The sequence below is a fragment of the Gopherus flavomarginatus genome, chromosome 7, assembly GCF_025201925.1.
Source record: "Gopherus flavomarginatus isolate rGopFla2 chromosome 7, rGopFla2.mat.asm, whole genome shotgun sequence".
Lineage (NCBI taxonomy): Eukaryota > Metazoa > Chordata > Testudines > Testudinidae > Gopherus > Gopherus flavomarginatus.
This window is the reverse complement of record NC_066623.1, coordinates 9,662,370-9,681,996: the sequence shown is the minus strand read 5'-3', so window position 1 is coordinate 9,681,996 and position 19,627 is coordinate 9,662,370. Positions and strand designations below refer to the sequence as shown.

The window sequence follows — 19,627 nt, the reverse complement described above, 5'->3', positions numbered from 1 at the left end:
CAGACTGTCTCCACCATTGTAGATCAAGGGACTCGTTGTGGTCCAAGAACTTGTGTTGACCAGACACAGGTATTTTTACCACTGTATGATTTCAAATGCCCTCTGAGTAGGGTTATGCCAGTGGTACTCAGACTTTCCAGACTACTGCACCCTTTCAGGAGTCTGATTTTTCTTGTGTACCCCCAAGTTTTCACCTTAAACTACTTGCTTACAAACTCAGACATAAAAAAACAGAAGTGTCACAGCACACTATTACTGAAAAATTGCTTGCTTTTTCATTTTTACCATATAAAATAAATCAACTGGAATATAAATATTGTACTGATGTCAGTATACAGTAAAAACAAGTCATCGTCTGTATGAAATTTTAGTTTGTACTGACTTTGCTAATGCTTTTTACGTAGCCTGTTGTAAAACTAGGTAAATATCTAGATGTACCGCCTGGAAGAATTCAAGACCTCTGTGTCCCCTCGGGGGCACACAACATGCCTCTGGTTGAGAACCACTGGGTTAAACAGGATAATGAAAATGCTTTCTGTAGAGCTGATGTAGGGAGAACTGAGGAAAGGGAATAATAGAATAAGGTGTCCAAAAACTGCTGGTGCAGACAATGTCATAGATCCTCCCTCCTTAAAAATGAGGTAATGAAACCTACTTGTCTACCTCAGACAGCTGTTGTAACTAGCACTTGCTGTGCTTTGCAGAGTTTGTAAATAACCCCATTTACAGCCCAGTTGGATGAAAGCGTACCCCCAGTTTGAGGAGCTGCCCCAGTGTCCAGCCCCTCATTGTGTGTGTGTGTGTGTGTGTGTGTAGCTACGTACAATGCTGTTTCTCTCGCTGTATTTCAGCACTGCAGGGTCTTTAACAACAGGCGCTGGGGCACGCTGAGTTTGCAGCGGTAAGGAGGGAAGAACATTGCATGCTAGGGAGGTGCTGGAACAAAGGGGGCTGTGACAAGATTGGCAGAACTGAAATCTGAGCACTTGCACTACTCCTGCTTCTGGTCTCTCTTTCAGAATTAGAGTCCCTCAGCTTGTCCGGGAGGGGGAGGGGTTCCCTCTGCATAAAGCGGCTGCTCAGCTAGACAAGGAAAATGAATCATGTATCTCCCTCCAATCCCAGTGCAGCAGTGCTAGATATTTACAAGTCTCCTATCGCCTTGGTGTCCACCCTCTGCCTGCTGGACTGTCCCACCCACCCCATCCTCAAAGCCCCCTGGAGGGAAATTCCAATCACAGCCCATCATCACTGGTCCATATTCAGCTGGAAGAAACACTGTGCTTTGCAGCCATGCAAGAAGCTAGAGCCAGGGCCAGCTTTAGGAGGTGTGGGGCCCAATTAGAACAGTTTCGATGGGGCCCCGGCAGGGATGATTAAAAAAAAAACACGTAAAAAAACACGTGGGGCTTGTACTCAGCGGGCGGTGCTCCAAGTCTTTGGCGGAACTTCGGCGGCGGGTCCTCCACTCGCTCCAGGTCTTCGGCGGCACTGAAGGACCCACTGCCGAAGTGCCGCCAAAGACCGAGAACAAGTGAAGGACCCACCGCCGAAGTGCCGCCGAAGACCCAGAACAAGTGAAGGACCCACCGCCGAAGTGCTGCTGAAGACCCAGAGCGCCGCCAGGTGAGTAAAAAGTAAAAAGGCGCCTCTAGCCAGGGAAGGGATTCTCACTGGGTGCGGGGCCCTCTTAGGAGCGGGGCCTGATTCGGGGGAATTGGTGGAATAGGCCTAAAGCCGGCCCTGTCTAGAGCAAGCAGCAGGATCGGGCAGCCTAGTGCAGAGCCTGTGAAGTATTCCAAGTCATTACAGGTCCCCTGTCTCAGAAAATTGGACTGAGATGGAAAAAAAAAAAATCAAACAAGTGGCTATGTAGCTGTATTAACCTGTGTTTGTACTATATGATGCAGATCACTGATAAGCAGACCGCAAAGAGACACGACCTCTTGCAACACAGCCATCTGAAAAGAGCTGGGCTTACTCCATGAAACCTAACTAAAGTGCAACTGATAGTGTTTAAGCTGGGGACTCTTATTTTGATATGCTTGCATAGCTAGGTGGACAAGGGAGTACATCAGATGTCATTATCTGGCAGCAGATAAGAGTCCTTGGTCTTATAACACTAAGCAGAGTGCCACTACGATTACAGTCCGTGTCAGGGAATGACTATCCCGTCCGCAAAATATTGGTTACAACCCAGGTGACAACTTCTATAGGTAAGTATTTTTTTCACCTGTCACTTTTATTTGAGATCTCTGATTAGCAGTACTGTCTGATCTGTATTAAAGAAAAAAAAGTGATGCACTGAATAACATTGCTCAGTCAAATACATACTGTTTGTACTGTAGTTTGCAAGTTCATCTGGAAAACGTTGAGAAAAACAAGTCTTTTGATGTGAACTCAGAATTACTTGTAAGGAAAATGTACTTGATCTGAAATGTAAAGTGTAGTCATAGTACAAGAGAAGGTTTAGGATGGACCTTACTAAATAGATGTATTTACATAATTACTTATGTACAGTATTGGGAGAGTTCTCTAGAACTTTTTTTGGGAGGGGTTGTAAATGGACAGTGGATAAAATGGGTCTGTAAAATATTACAGTAACAATTGCTGAATTCTTGGTTTTTAACTGAGTTTGTTGCACTGGTGAACAAGAAAATAGTTTGGACATGATCCAGAAATTAGAAATTAGTTTCACATTCCAAGAATATGCAGAAGGGAAACGTTAGGGACTTTTTAATGAGAAAATTCCTCTTCTCTTATGGTTAATTTACAACTACACTGATAAACAGCACTAGGAAATGGAAACTTTACCTCTTGTTTAAAATAGGAGAGATGTCTTAAGAATATGATCTCTTCCCCAGGGGAATTTATGACCTCATGGAACCCTTCTTTGGGCTCTCCTAGGAAAGGAATACAATATACTGTGCTTGTGTGTGTATATATATAGAGAGAGAAAGAGCAGCAAAACAGCTGATCTCAGTTGAACAAGACTGCAATTTTTTCTAGCACATGTAACTTGTGTAGATTTATAGTTCTCTATTTAAGAACACCTTTTACAATTCCGCGACTTGCTTGGTTCACTTTTATGAAATTTGCTTCTTTATAACTGATAAGAGGTATAGTTTAGACATCTGCAATTTACAGATGTAATATAATCAAGGCCCTTTCTTCTAAGCTTGTTTGCCCTATTGCATCTTATAGCAGTGCTTTATCTAGCTATATATTCTGCCTTAATCAGTACTGTCTGTGTGCTATCTGGCAAGACAAACATCATTCACTACAGCCATGCTTTCAATTAGCATTCACTCACAGCAACTTCAGTATTAATGCTCACTAACAAATCTCTGCAGATTACTTCAACTAGGGAAACTGCTATTACATTGCAAAAGGCTGAAATACACATTTCCCTTCGCTAGGTTTCATATTTACACACCTAATCTGAATTGGTCATAAAATTTGAGCTCAGAAATTATTTGATTTTTGGTCTCCAATAAGGCATTATACAAAGTATGGAAAATTTAATTTAGTGACATTAAAGTGAGGACTATAGTCCTATAATGACAATTCTGAGAAGATAAGTTTTTTTTTTTAATAAAACAAAAGAATTAATCTACTAGTTAACAAAACTAGAGTTAACAAAACTCTAGTGATCTGATACAGACCCCAATTCATGCTTCACTAGCAGTGCAGTGAATTGATGAATTTCATGGCCAAAATACTGAATTCTGTGCTATACTGGAAAAATGCTAGATTCCTGGGGGCAGAATTATATAGACCACAGTTCCTTGATTGAGCTGACTGTGGCAATTTACACCTCTTAGAGTAATCACTTCAGGATGCCTGCAGATTCAGGCAGGCAGCACCATCAGGTCATGCTTGATTCATGTTTTCAAGGTGATCATTGCAACTCTATTACTTTGTGACAGAACTTACCGTGCTGTTCCAGAGCAGACACCTGTGGTGAGCAACAAGTTAAGGTTGAGTGGGGGAGTAGAACTCCATATGATAATCAGAAATGTATTGTTCATATAGCTCTAGAATGGCTAAAAATAGAAACTTCAGACACGGTTTATAGATCTATTAATATTTAATAATCAATCCAAAGAGCATGATGCTCATGCATCTGAGTGACTGCTCTTTACACAATACTTACAACTCAAATTGTAACGTACAATTTATGTTATTTGTATTGTCTTCCTAAAGGAATAATCCACATCAAGACAGCCCCTTTCCATCGAGGTAGGGATTCCATTCTACCCAGGAACCTAGCCAAGAAAGTTTTTGTGGTCCATCATCTAATTTTTTACCAGCCACCACAAAGCCCATTGTCACCTACAAAAAGCCAGGACTATCACGAAACCTCCCCTATGAGTGTCAGTAATCTCCCATCCATGTCCTCTGTATACCAACCAAGCATGTTTAACTACGAGCGTCCAAAACATTTTATCCAGTCTCAGAATACGTGTCAAGGGAAACTGCAGCCTCCGGGACCCAAGACATCTGCGTTTTCAAGCAGTCAAACCAAACAGTCATCAATTCTAATCCAGCCTCGTAACTCTAGTGAGCAGAAGTTTTCTTCGTCTTCATCGCTGAGCTCCCCAATCTTTCTCTCCTCGTCTTCCCATAGCTCCCATAAGGAGTCTGCATTTCCCATCACACCTGCATCTGCACAGTCTCCTGCTACCTCCTCATCTGGGCAAAGGCTTTCATCCATGCATAACCAGTCCCCTGCAGCATTCCTCTGCTCAGTGTTGCCCTCACAGTCTGATTATAACAGCCAAGCTCTTTCTACTGTGGAATCTAAGTAAGTATGTCCAGGCTTCTAACTTTCCCATGCTTTGATTTGGTTGTGTGTAGGTTTTGTGCCGCTCCAAGTTTTGACCAAGCTATGTCCATATATTGGGTAAAATCCTGGTCCCAAGGAAGCCAATGACTAAACTCTCATTGGCTCCTAATCCTACTTGCCTTACTCGCACAGGCATGGTTGAGAGAAGTATCTGTAAATTAGAAACTAAACTGCAAATTCTTTACATAACCCTCCACTGTGCATTCATTTGTTAGCACAAGAGCAAGTCTACAGTTAAAATGCTGCATCAGCGCAGCAGCATCACCATAGCACTTTAATGAATATGCTCTAAGATGATGGGAGAGTGCTCTCCTGTCAGTGCAGTTAATCCACAGTTAATCCTGAGGTGGTAGCTATGTCAGCGAGGTCTGCAGGGGGTGTGGAAGGGAGGTTGGTATAACTATGTCGTTAAGAGGTGTGGATTTTTCACACCCCGAGCGATGTAGTTAAACAGATATAGGTCTGTAACGTAGACCAGACTGGTGATGAGCAGTCTACTTTATTATGGTGGAAACGAATTCCATGAGGGCAGCCAAAGCAAGGGTTGGACACTCATCTTAAATTGCCTACATTAAATTATTCTCTGATTTCATTCAATTTCAGAAAACAGGAATTCTGTATTAAAAGAGCTCCTTGTGAGAGCGCTCCCATGCAGGAGCTTTAATGTTTCATAGCAAAACACCAAGGTATCCCCTGACTCCCTCTCACTTTATGTATCCAAAGATTGAGAAACTGCCCCTTGGTAACACTTTTCAGGAATCCCATTTCAATGATTCTGAGGTGTAAGTGACTTGAGAGCTTCTCAAAGTTCTATCCCTTTAAACCGAGGACCAGCGTCTCCTCCCTGATGTGTGGCACAGCGCCGCCCGGGGGGGGGCAAGAGGGGCAATTTGCCCCAGGCCCCGCAGGGGCCCCCACGAGTTTTTCGGGGCCCCTGGAGCGGGGTCCTTCACTCGCTCCAGGGGGCCCGAAAAACTCTTGCGGGGCCGGGCCCTGGAGCTTCTTCCACTCCCGGTCTTTGCCAGCGGGGGGTCCTTCTGCTCCAGGGCAGAAGGACCCCCCACCAGTGAATTACCGCCGAAGCGGGACCTGCTGCTGAAGTGCAACCCAGTCTTCGGCGGTAATTTGGCGGTGGGGGGCCCTTCCGTTCCGGGACCCACTGCCGAAGTGCCCCGAAGACCCGCGGCGGGGGCCCCCCGCCGCCAAACAGGGCCAGCTCTAGACATTTCATTGCGCAGGGGGCACCCTGCCGCTTGCCGGTCCCACGGCTCCGGTAGACCTCCCGCAGGCACACCTGCGGATGCTCCACCAGAGCCGCGGGACCAGCAGACCCTCCGCAGGCAGCCTGCGGGAGGTCCACCGGAGCCGCCTGCCGCCGACGGCCCCAGGCCCCCGGAATCCTCTGGGCGGCCCTAATGTGGCACACAGATTCAGTGCCACTTTGAGATCTATGGAAAGACACTCAGTGACCTCACTGGGAGCTCATATGAAGAGCAAGGGAAGAATGTGCCCTAGCAACTGCATTAGGGATAATGGAGGGGAGTGTGTTTTGTTTGCTATTTTGGGCAGAAAGTTGGATTAAATGCTCATATTCGTGAAAATTAAAAGGATACCAGCTTCCTTGAAGCACAACTGTGGTGTGATTGATAAAGGGTAGGTAATATTAATTAGGTTAGGTGTCATTCTAACTAGCCCCATACTTCTCCGTAACAGAACTAGAAGTAGTATGTGTGATAATTAGATACATGCCTGTGACAACCACAATTATACAACGGAATACTTTGCAGCTCCACTATGTCATCTGTCTGTGGATCTCTAAATGCTTTACAAATCTTAAGTAAATTCAATTCCCCATGAAACAGGGGAGCGTTATTATCCCAATAATTTTACAGGTGGGTAAACTGAGGAACACAGACTGAGTAACTTGCCACGGTCATGCAGTTATTTCAAAATAGTCGAGCATCAGGAAGAGATCTGAAATCCTGGTTCCAATTCCCCTGCTCTGACTACTAGGAAGTACTCAGTGTGGGAAGAAGAGCATTTGGAATAGTCTGCATTGTAAATAAACTGTTGGGAGTCTTGCTCTTTATGGAACAAACATAATATGAAGGAAACATAGGGGCATGATGGGATTCAAATACCCATGTTAGAATATACATGGCCCCGCTACAACTTACACTGCTGCTCTGGTTGCATTCTGTCTGCTTCTACAACTAAAGCACCACCAGCGAGCTCACAAAACTATTCCAAGGGATGCTACCCCATTCCTATACACTACCCAAGCCTTCTAGCAAGAAATGACCAGAAAAGGACATTGCTTATGTAGATCATCTCAGCTTTTACCAACAGTCTGATCCTGCAATCCTCGCTCATGGGGCATCCTTACCCAAAGGAGGTGGGTAAACCCCACCTCAGTGAAGTTTGCAGGATATATTCCCAAAAGGGACAGAGAGCGCTCTGCATAGCCTTGGGTACTGTATCCCTGAACCACAACATTTTATCTAAGTAATACCCTGGGTAGTGAGAACTCAAACAAAGGGCACAACCACAGCTGCGTGTGTGCACATTTGTTCATCTGGTTGTCACTTGAAGGATCACTAGATGCAGATTTTTCTCCCCAAAACACTTGTCCAGCTGTGGAGTTACCCTACAGAAAGAGTTGTGGTAAAAATGCACCAGTGCATCCACCATATGACTAGGTGGAATATAACCATATAGTCCTTACCACACACACAAAGTTGGCCATAACTGACACCATCCCTGAGCCCTCTCATGCAACCCAGACTATGGCTGGGTATCAAACTGTAGCCCAAGAAAAGAATGGCCCAAGTTCCTACTAAGGCCTGGGGAAGGAAGATACCTTACTTGAATGAATTTGTTTTCTCCCCTACCTTTGGAAATATACAAAGTCAGGCTTTTAACCTTTCTTGAAGTTGATATTGGGGGTTATTTCAGACCCTCCTCCAAAACCCCTGGGAGGGGAACAGAGGGGAACTACATGATGCAAACCTCTGTTTCTTAATCATTCCTTCAGCTGGAGGTAGGGGGCGCATGGAGAAGTAAACCTGCATAGTCCAAGGATCTATGGGTCACTCTTCTCCCAACCCTACAATGTCCCATCTCTGGTCCCCCGGGACTGGAGTAAAAGCTGCTGAGCAGCCCCTGCACCTGTTAATCCTGCTCTTATCACCACTGACATCCACTCATGGCTGGTGGGCCCCATGGCAAGCAGAGGAGAATGGTTGCCCTCTCTTCACTCCATACCTCCCTTCCTCCTGAAAAAAAACCCTTTATTCCTTCTATTACTATTTCTGAGCCATACAACTCCAGCCCCTTGGGAATTCACTGATGACCCTCTGCTCCAGCTGCAGAGAGGGGTAAGCGTGCAATGACTGGTGTGCCTAATCCTCATCCCTGCTGCATTGCCTGCCTGAGTCTCTACCTGCTTTTTGCTCCCCTTCTGCCCAGGTAGACGGAGGAAGCTTTGAGGCCCCTGATGGCTTTTAAGGGCAGGAAGGGGTTAAAGGCCTTGCTCACAGTGGTTCAGGTGATAAGGGTGACTTATGCATGTCTGGTACTTGTGCTGTCTACCAGGTGACATGGCCTAATGCAGGCCCTTTTCCCTGAACTCTGTGTCTCAGTAACAATACTTGGCATGTATAGTAGTTTACCTCTCCCAAGACTTTACAAACTGATTCATAGCCAACATTATAGCTAATGAAGGGCAAATATAAATTTGAATATTTATATATATTCTCTACCTAGATTTTATGCAATCCTAACTCGTACCTAGGCTAGCTCAAAGGAGTGACTTTCTGTCTGTCTCTTGTATAAAGTAATTACTCAAAGCCAATGTATACCAAACAAGCTAGCACCAAGCTAACATACAAGACATCAGATCGAGAGATACAAGGAACAAAAGAAGCCCTCATTCAAGACTTGGAAAGGAAACTGCGAGGCAAAGACAACCTTCTTCATAACGGCAACCAGGTAAGAGCGAATCTATTAGGGCAAAGAATCCACTTAGTCTGAATTTCATTAGAAGACTTCTAGCAATTCAGAGACTTATATCCATCTGCTTTAATTAATCACATATTGGTTTACGTCTTTGTCAGCCCCTAGAAAGCAACTGTTTGTAGAAGAGGGGCTGGAACTACTTCTGTCATAACCGCAATGGCCACAGTTGACCAGAAGCCCCAGGGAAACTTTAGCTTTAGAATTTTGCATGGGTGTGTTTATCCTGGTTTACAGCTGTAGTTTATCATTCTAGTCAGTCATGTTTAATTAGTAACATTGATAAGTAAAAGTCACCAATTGCCCTCTGATAAGTGGCTGCTATCCTGTCTCAGTCTTCCCTAAAGCCCCTTTTAGAGGGCATCTAACAACGTCCCACAGTGCTTTGTATTGGCTTACTAAAAAGAAACTGAATTGTCTAAAGAAAATTTAGTTTGCCAGAACACAAACATCTGGGTATCTATTTCAAAGGAAACCATTTTCTGTAAAAAGTAGGGCTACCATATCTGAACACTCCATGGGGGGTGTCGGCCCTGCCAACAGTCCACCCCTGCTCCTCCCACGCTCCACCACCACTCTGCCCCAGATCCTTGGCCCTGCCACTGCACCCATCCTCACCCCCTGGCCCGCCGCTGGCTTGCTGCATCCCTCCTCAGTCCTTCACCCACCTCTCACCTCCTCACACCTGCCACTCACCTCCTCACTCCCCTTACAGAAACCCCCATGTCTGCCCCAAGAACCCCCACTGGCTCGCTGCTGCTTGCCTCCTCACCCCACCCACCTGCCGCTGGCTCCCTCGCTGCTCGCCTCTTCAACCCCTGCTGCCTGCCGCTGGCCTTTTCACACCCACCCCCCCGCCTGCCGCCGGCTCCCCGCCCGCCTCTTCACCATCCCTGCCCACCACTTGTCTCGTCACTTGCCCACGAGCCAGCCACTGGCTCCCCCCCTCACCTCTTCACCCTCCCGCCCCGCTCACCTACTCACCCCTCCTGCCACAGGTCCCAGGGCTCCTAGGATTAGGGGCAGTCGAGGGGTCTCCACATGCTGCGCCCGCCACAAGCGCGAGCTCTGTGGCTCCCATTGGCTGTAGCTCCCTCCTTCCCAATCAGAGCTGTGGGGGCGAGGCTTGCAGGCACCAGCAGTGGGCAGAGAGCCCTCCGTGCCACCCCCACCCCCCAACCTGACCCTAGGAGCCAGAGGGACCTGCCGGAAAGCCCCGCTCCGTGGCTCCGGCAGCTCCCATCTAGGGTTACCATACATCCATATTTTCCCGGACATTTTTAGATATTTAAAAATTCCTCCTGGATGGCGATTTAAGAACTAAAAAGCCGGACATGTCCAGGAAAATACAGACGTATGGTAACCCTAGTAAAAAGTCTCTTCATCCCAGGCACACATTTGCCTAAGTTCAAGAGGCTCGAAATGCAGCTCTCCTGGGCCATGAAATCCAAATTGTAGAGGTGTTTTTTAAAAAAACCCACTCTCCAAGTGCAGTGTCACCAAGGAAGAAGCAAGCCAACCTGTAGTGAGCTGGCTCTAATGTGGTGTGGAAACATTCCTATTGGTCTGAGACTTGGTAAAAGCTTAGCTGGTAACGGCTGGATGCTGCTTTCATTGAAGTCAATAGACGTTCAATGGGAGGGAGAGCAGGCCATATATATCTAAAATATAAACTACAAATCTATTGGGGGGGGGGGAGGAGAGAGAGAGAGAACCTAAATATAGGCCCAATCTGACCTAAGAATGTTCCTTATCAGAAGTGCATCTTGCAGCATTTCATCTGACTATGAACGCTGCACAGCTTGACACCTGCATTAGCATTACTGCCTGGCTGCCAGTCATGGACCTAATTTCTATTTTAATGTGGCTTCTAAACTGGGGGTAGGAGGGAAACGCTATCAAAGTTCAAACCAAATTCTGCTTTTACTTACCCCAGTGCAAATTGGGTGTAAAATGCATCAGTGTCAAAAGTCTGTTTGCTCCTACCATGAAAGAATTTAGTCCTTACCCAGTTATATTTCCTCTTGCTCAAGAGAGAGCATGCAGCACTTCCCAGGGTGGATGGTGGATGGGTGTAGGTTTTTAGCATCTACCACACAGTTAGTGCCTGAAAGAGATGCATAGCTGGTGGGCTTGGAAAGGCCTCCTAGTGCTAATGTAAGGGGACCCTGGAAACTTGTTCTGATCTCCCAGTTAGTGTCAGGGATAGTTATTAATCATCCCTGGCTATTCTCCTCTTGAAGGTTCTCTGCAAGAACAGGAGGAGTGGGAGGCCAGAGATGGCATTTCCAAGGCCTTGATGAAAAGACTGTTTAGATCTATACGTATTTGGGTACTATATACAATTGAGAGTGAGCTCAGCAGATTCCAAGACATCAGATCCTTTGGAACAGCCACAGGCATACAGCAGCCACACTTTGCTTTCAGGAGCTCTATGAATTTTTGACATATTAATGTGCCCTAACTTGACTGTGGGTAACCTGAAATTGTAACTAAAATTCAAGTGATAGTAAATCCCCTTTTGACAGATTTGCTCTCCTGCCCTTCTTTCAGCGGCTAACCTATGAAGAGAGAATGGCTCGCAGGCTGCTTGGACCAGAAAATGCTGCTTCTGTGCTTGTAACTCAAAATGAAGAACATGTGCAGAACTCACAGGTAAATGAAAACTGTCCAAAACTAGTGTCCATTGTCTGTTTAAATTTTCAGTCACTCGTATTGGAATGGGGTAGGGGAATAGGTCTCTTTGTGGAGTACAAAAAAGGAAAAATCAAGATACCTACATGATAAAGTTCTGTATAGCATCCTCCATCTGAGGATTTCAAAGCACTATATGAATATTAACTAAGGCCCAGTCAGAGGTATTTAGGTGCCTATTGACCTTGGAGAATCTGGGCTTTAATCCTTACAACATCATCCGTCAGGTAGGGATATATAGGAATTCCATCTCTGAGGAGGAACACAACAGCTGTTTCACAGCAACATTGCATGATTGTTTTGGGCAGGAGTGATGACTGACTAATACAATAATCAATTTAAATAGCAGGGGGATTCAGGTAAGTAGTATGTAACTGTCTGAATTAGAACTTGGCTAGGACATCAGGATTAACTAGTGTTATGAATAGTGGCATGACTAAAAGAGGTCAGCATCTGGGTTTTGGATTTTTTTTTAAACATCCTGTCCAAAAGATGAAATAATTAACGCTAGCTGCTAGGATGGACATTAGGATACACGGTTAATACAAGGAGGAAGAAAACTCATGAAATAAAACAGAAGGGGAAGATAGAAGAATGTGTATAATACTACTATAGAAGTTGATTCTGTATTGGGTACTACAGATAACTGGGGATGTATAGCTAAGATGCTAAAAAAGCATATCAGATTTTTGGATTTGCCTGCACCCCCCAAACAATATCCATTGGCTGCTATACCATACAGAACAGGTCAATAAGACATTACCTTCAGTATTTCTCTGGTCCAGATTACTAGAAAGGGCTATGGTGTGACACCCAGGATCTGCATACCCAGGAGAAACCATCCCAGTTTCCAAAGATTGCCTTCTGCTGTATGTTACTAGGGTAACCTGCAATATATCAGCTGAAATATCTGTTTCACTGGAAAAAATTAGATTAGAAGTCCAATTGCAAAACTTCTATAGACTTCAATGCATAGTAAAAACCATAAGCTCAAACACTTGGGAAGAAATCATGAGATGTTTGTAATAAAACTAATTCCCCCACCCAATAGTTGTAGAGAAGAAGCATGTTACAGTGTTGGTTCCCATCTTCCCGATCAAAAGACCAAGAAAGTGATTGATTGCATCAGTCCTGGCTCAGCTAGTTCTGCAGCAGTCTGGTGCATGCTCTACAAAGAGCAGACAGGGGAAGTTAAGTCATGACAGCAAATTTGGTGATATTTCATGCGTTGCTTCAAATTGTTCTCAAAATGCCCCTATCAGTGACTCATCCAACCACAAGTATTTGTTTTACTACTTAGGCCAGTCTGTAGAAAGGGTGGCCAAACTGATGCTTTACAGCTAAATCTTAAATGAATCATATTAAGGAGGACATTTGCATTTGTAACCAGTGGGCATGGAGTGTGGATATAGGGTTCAGTCCTGCACAGTATTGACCAGCATAGCCCAATGTAGTAAAACAGTTAAGCACAGGCTTAAAGTTAAGCTGTGAGTAACCCACTAAATTTAATGGGACTGGTTATGTGCTTAACTTCAAGCACATATGTAAGCAAACCACTGGATTGGACTAACAAACTTAGCACTGTGCAAGATCAGTGTCTTACTCCTTGACTACTATTGTGATAGGCACTCAAATACCTAGGAGAGCTTTCTATATTGTCGTTCCTATATTTAACTGGCTCCATGGCTAATATGGTGGAAATTCTCTGACTTGCTGGTATTAAACATCCTCAGAACCCTAAAATAAAGAAGTCCTAGTAGGAGCCAATCCTGGGTACTGGTACTTTTCTAATAACTTGATGGGGACTTATCAGAAAGCTTAGCTGGTGCTGTGATCTAGCAAGGAAAATATTTTCCAGCTGAACACATGTTCATGGGTATTGGTACCATTTGTGAGCAGGCGCAACAAAGCGTTCTTGCTAGCACCGTATCAAAGTGACTTCATTTCTATTCCTGCTTTACTGAAGGACGCCTTGTACCTAGCTCCCATTTCAAATATTCCACTGGGAATAATCCCCTCCAACAGAGGTTATAGGTTTGCCAAAAGACTTTCAGCCAAAGGAACTGACTGCACTAGTCACCTGTGCAATGTGACAGAAAGCTGTTCCAAACTATTAGCATTTGTTCCTAGCTAAGGCAGAACTCTGGGATGAAAATAAGTCAGCATATTGCCTCATGATGTCAGTCTCTTTATAGCTTATAATAAAGACTCCTAAAGTGCTTGCAACGACTGGCTTTTGAAAGGCAAACTGCTCTTTATTCAACATGTGTTTTCAGTTCAACCTCTTGGTAAATTCTGCATTGCTACTTATTTTAATTTTTGCTTTTCCAAGCAGCAGAATTCAGAAAACACAAGACTACAGGTTCCTCCGCCACAAAGCAGGTATTTTTTTAATCTATACCCAGCTACTTTCAATGTTTCTATCAGATGTGAGTTCTGATCCACATTGTGTGCGTGCGCGCAAGAGCACTATTAAATCAGCTACATTCACTTTCTTTCATAGGCATCAGCATAAAAGTTTAGTTAAACTTCAGTTTGTAGAATAATCCAGGTGATAGTTATTTCAGTTATTGGAGTAATTTCAAAAGGTAGGTTCATAACCCACATACTTCAAGCCAAATAATAGGCTAGGGATTCTAGAAAGTATACCATAGACCTCTGTAGTGATGTAATGCATAACTGTTGGGTATGGGATATGATGCAAGAATCTTTGGGCATGCTGCAAATGCTTTGAGACCTGAGGCCAAAGATAGCTGCTTTTTTATGTGAAGCATGTATGTGGGCTCTTCTATTCAACACATTCTAAGCTAGTCAGATAGCTGGTTGGTGACCATAATTCACTAAATAGAAATTGAGGGGGGGACCCACCCTATTGTTTTGTCTTTGGAGGGATAACAACATCCTTGGATCTATTAATATAGCCAGAGCCCCTTTTTAAAGTGTGTTTTTGTTTTTTTTAATGAAGGTAACATGTCCATGTTCATGTGTATATCCTTGTTGTAAGTAACGGTATATGTGCACATTATAGGAGCAGACAATCTTCAAGAGGAGAGGGGAAGGAGCATGGCTCAATCCAGGAGAAGTTTTTTCAACCACGTTTTGTCCAAGTGCCTGAAGACAAAATGACTGTTGAAGAGGGACGATTTTGCAGGATTGACTTCAAAGTAAGACAGATGTTCATACAATCTTTCAGTACAATTAAAACTAATTTGCCTGTTGGTAATTACTACATGCAATACAAATAGCTGTCACTGCAGCTCAGAGACATTTGTCCTTATGAACTGGATAGCCACTTGTCTAATATTACTGGCTCTGCAAGTACAGTGTCCATTCCAAACAGCTTTAAAAGTTTTAGTAAGGAGAGAAGTTTTGCAAACTTCACATTAGTCCTAGAAAACCTGAAATTTGACTGACTGTAGCCATATCTTCCCACTCACACTAGGATTTATGAGATTGTGGCTAATGCTGAGTATGCTCTATAAATATATGAAAGGCCATCCTGCAAGAGGACTTTTTAAATGCTACTGCCACAAATTAGGGCCCTAATTCAGGAAGGCATGTAAGCAGGTGCTTAAATGCTTTGCTGAATAGGGGCCCTAATTGACTTCAATATGATGTAACCAAGTGCTTAATTGTGCCAAATACAAGTAGACTCCTGAACTGAGGCCTAGCTGCCACTTAAGAGCTCTTAAAAAGTCCCCTTTGAAGCTAGAAATGTCACCTTGACTGAGCATAGAAGGCAGCTGCTCACAGAAAAGGTTATTTTTGAAGAAAAAAAGGTTTAAATGTATTTAATAAAATGTTTCAAGTGAAATGTGCATAACAATTATACTTCCACAAAGTTCTTCTAATAACTCTATTACTTTATGGTAAGAAAAGTTAGCTCTTGTGTTGTAGGCAATTTTTAATGTAAATGCTTTGTGTGCTGATCCTAACTTGTTGTTTTCTGATTCTGTAAATGTAAAACTGGAAGAAGCATCAAGTAGAGTAATTTGAAATAACTTTCTCTGAGTTTGACATGACCTCTGAGCCCTCAGTATGAAACGCTGTTCTTAATCTCTAACTATCTTGGAGATTAAGTAGCTGTAGTTGAGTAGATTCCATTACTATAGCACTGTATTTAATGATGATAAAACTGGTTCAAAATGTGGCCTTATTGAGGGCCCTCTCAGAGACTTCTGAGATAAAATGGTAGGCTTGCCCCTGTGAATGCACACCCACAACGAACCCCACTGATTGAAATGGGACTTCACAGGTCATTTGGAACAACACAGCCTTCTGTGAGCACTTCAAGTTCATGTCTCCAAATCCACTAGACGACTCTATAAACATCATAATTTACAAAGAAAACCACTCCTGGCTGGAACTTCCAAGGGTATAATCCTGGACTTGGTCCTCTAAGCTAATGAAACTTTCTGTAGTGGAGGGGCACAGATGGTTTTAGATTTAAACATTAATAACTACAGTACTATAATGGTTTAAGATTGTTTGTTCATGGTTGTGGGTTTTTGTTTTTTTTCTTGTTTCACAGGTCAGTGGGCTACCAGCTCCAGATCTGGTATGGTATTTAAATGGAAGGTTGGTCCACCCAGATGACTTTCATAAAATGATAGTGTCTGAAAAGGGCTTTTACTCACTCATTTTTGAAGTGGTCAGAGGCTCTGATGCAGGGACATATGAATGTGTGGCCTCCAATCGTGCTGGAGAAGCCTCCTTTACAGTACAACTGGATGTAATTGGTAAGATATATAGCTGTGATGGCTACCTGGAAATCTTTATTCTCCAACTATGTGTGCCCAAAAGTCTACTAATGCCTTTTCTTCCTGTGTCTGAAAGACCTTTACAAACTTATCAGGATGTCTGCTTTTATCTTTGAACTCTTCTACTTCAAGATCTCCAGGTTTAAGAACGACAATGGAAAAATTATTTATACCAAATGTGGGGCTTGGAAAAAATGGATCAACTTGGGATGGGATTTTTCCAAAGTTCTGAGCATTGATGCTAGTGGGAGCAGAGCTAGGCCAATGTTAAAACTCCCATTGACTTCAATGAGAGCAGAGAGTTAAGCCAGTGCTGAGAACTCTTGAAAATTCCTCCTTGGCTGCTTATTTTACCAGTTTCGTATATGGGAACTGTAAAATTTATATATATTTTACAACATACAGAGATATGAACATCATACATACCACACTCATTTTCTAAAGTTATTTATAAACTAATAACTGTTTGAACATGTTGAACGAAGAGATTAATTTTTCAGAAGATATCTCTGTCTCTAAGACAAATGTGCATTCCAGACAAGACAAGTGGTGAAATTTTAGCCCTGCTGAAGCAACAGCAAAGTTCTCATTGAGTGAAATCCTAGCCCCATTTAAATCAAAGACAATTTGGGCTCCCTTAAGCCCCAATCATGAAAAATCTTATTCACATGAGTAGTCTTCATTCATGCAAAAAGTCTCACTGAGCATTGATCTGTGGCCTTCTTTATGTCAGCATGGATTACTGCTTTCTTCATTTGTCTGGGGTTGAGAATGCTTTTAAAGTAATTTTGTCTCTGTTTCCACCTACGTTGTGTCTTCCAAATAACACCTTAATATTTTTCTATTCAACTTATATTCAACAAAAATTGAACACCGTTTAGTTCCATTGCATGACCCACTTCCTACTTCCTTGCACAGAAGTAGAAAACAAAGAGTTGAAACCCACCTTACTACTACATTTCCTTGCTGGGCAAAAGTTCTCTTATTTAACACCCTGTGGCCCATTCTTCAAACACACTGTCCGATATCCTCCTCTAACATCACAAACTGTTGGATGAGTAATATATATAGCCACAGTTTCAACAAACCAGAAAGCAGCAACTTTGTTCGGAAACTTAAGGATTTTGCTTATGAATTCTTTCCCAGCGCAGATGTTGCTGGCATGATTCGAGCTATAGCATGCACAGGGCCTTCATTTGCTTTCAGGGCCATTTTCACAGCTGGTACAATTCCCTTGCCTGTTTGCCTCCCAGTTATATCAGCTGTGCATTTCCTTTCAATCTGCACTACCTGGTGCCTACTGCTTGGGCGCTTATGTTACGGGAAAGAGACTTTGGGAAGTGGAGATAAACTCAAACACTTGCAGGGGTATATTGTCAAAGCCACGTGTAAGGGGCATGTGACCAGATGCTGGGTGGTATTTTCAAAAGCACCTATTTATATAAAACAAACAAAACAACAAAACTTATCCTCCAGCAAATGAAGGTCTCTTTACTTCTGAATGAAAACATCCACACAGGGGTTTAATGCCCTTTAACTTATGCATACTGACTTCACAGCTTCAGTTAATTCACACTAACTTTAATGAACGTCCTAATGTAGACAAGTCCTAAGACAGCTGAACTCCGATCCTGAGAAATGATGCACTTACTACCATCCTTATGCCCCTGGAGTCCCAGAGAAGGCCTTCAAGGAGACTCCATTCAGGAGCATGTGTACCCATGGATGGATTCCTTAGCTTTTGATTTTTATGTATTTTTTTTAAACATGCAATCTACTACAACCTTCTCTCTTATAACTTAGCAAAGGAACATCAGAAAGCTCCAAGTTTTATCTTCAAACCACAAAGCAAAAGAGTTTATGAAGGGGATTCAGCCAGACTGGAATGTCAGATTTCTGCCATCCCTACACCACGGATTTACTGGAAAAGAAACAATGAAATGCTACAATATAATACAGACCGAATAAGGTATATGACTTAATAAACTGGCCAATGGTGTATCAGAAAAAAAATAGCCAGTATATGAAACACAAATAATCCAGTCTCTAAAGATGCAGCATATGCATTTACCAGCTGGATGTGTCCGTAACTAGTGAACAACAAACATGGTGAATGGGTTGGCTGGGAGTGAAGATATTTCGCTTGAGTGCAAGGAAAGAGCGCTCCCTCTGACCTCTTACTTTGTAAATACACACACCCAAAATGTACAACTTGCTCACTTACAAGCACAGATTTGAGATCAAAATATTGTAATGTGTTTGGCGGTTATCTCTGTTTGTACAGCACCCACAAAGGAGCCCTGATCCTGATTTGGGGCCTGTAGGTGCTGTTAATTAACTAGTCAAAGAATAGCAACAACACTTGGTGAGAGTATAATCCAGTGCACTTTTTTGGGGGGTTGGGGGGGCAGGAGAGGATCACTTTTGCTCTCTAGTCTCCTGCAAAAATTGTTCATTGCTCTTTAGGGTCTTCCCCCATGAAAGTCATCCTTTAAGTCAACTTATTTCTTTGCCCCTTGTGCACTTAAAACAAAAAAAAAATTATTTTTCAGTTTGTTCTATGATAATCCTGGAAAGATATGCCTCCTAATCCATAACGTTAATAAGAAAGATGCCGGTTGGTACACAGTATCTGCAGTCAACGAGGCAGGAGTGGCCACATGCCACTGCAGACTGGATGTTGCAAGTAAGTGTATAAATGTCAAACTAGAACTTGTATTATGAGCTAACATGATGGGTAAAATGGGACTTCCCCCTCATTCAGAACGGATCTGAGCAAAGATCCAATCTAGTTGTAAGCACAAGATGAACATGTTCCCAAAGAAACTATCAGACACGCAATACCCCATAAATAACTACTCAAGGCAGCCAAAGAAATTTTCCCATTAACAGAGCACCCAAATACACTGGGGATGGGTACTTCACAAATTGCAAATATTCTGTCACCACCCCCTCCGTGCATTTTTGTTTTTAATTATCCCCAATTCCCTTGGTATCAACAGGGAGGCGGGCGGGAGGAGACTATGATCCCCTCCAACTTCCCCATCAGTCTTCAATGTCTGAGTGCTGGGGCTCACAGGTGAGCCCTCCCTCAAGGGCCTATTCAGTTGTGCATAGGACAACAACAGTTAACAATTGACCTGGCATGCTGCAGCTCCGTCTTCTCTTGGGACTTTAACAATCCACAGTAGCCAAATGAGGCATCTCTTGGTCTGTTTCAGCTCACACATACAAGCCAATGCCAACCCCCAAGCAGTTGAAGGTTCGACCGACTTTTAGCAAATACCTGGCATTCAATACTAAAGGACTG

General features: G+C 43.3%; 1 protein-coding gene across 1 annotated transcript in view; it reads left to right on the top strand.

Moving 5' to 3' along the window:
- Nucleotides 1-1,698: 1,698 nt before the first annotated feature.
- Nucleotides 1,699-19,627, top strand: part of PKD2L2 (polycystin 2 like 2, transient receptor potential cation channel) — a 34,938-nt gene continuing 17,009 nt past the window's right edge. Inside the window, exons 1-10 of the mRNA XM_050961929.1 lie at nt 1,699-2,216; nt 4,207-4,807; nt 8,686-8,839; nt 11,417-11,518; nt 13,890-13,939; nt 14,586-14,721; nt 16,089-16,296; nt 18,121-18,286; nt 18,870-19,003; nt 19,539-19,627. Coding sequence (XP_050817886.1) covers nt 4,371-4,807; nt 8,686-8,839; nt 11,417-11,518; nt 13,890-13,939; nt 14,586-14,721; nt 16,089-16,296; nt 18,121-18,286; nt 18,870-19,003; nt 19,539-19,627 — 1,476 coding nt within the window. The 5' untranslated portion in view covers nt 1,699-2,216; nt 4,207-4,370. The remainder of the gene's footprint in view (nt 2,217-4,206; nt 4,808-8,685; nt 8,840-11,416; nt 11,519-13,889; nt 13,940-14,585; nt 14,722-16,088; nt 16,297-18,120; nt 18,287-18,869; nt 19,004-19,538) is intronic.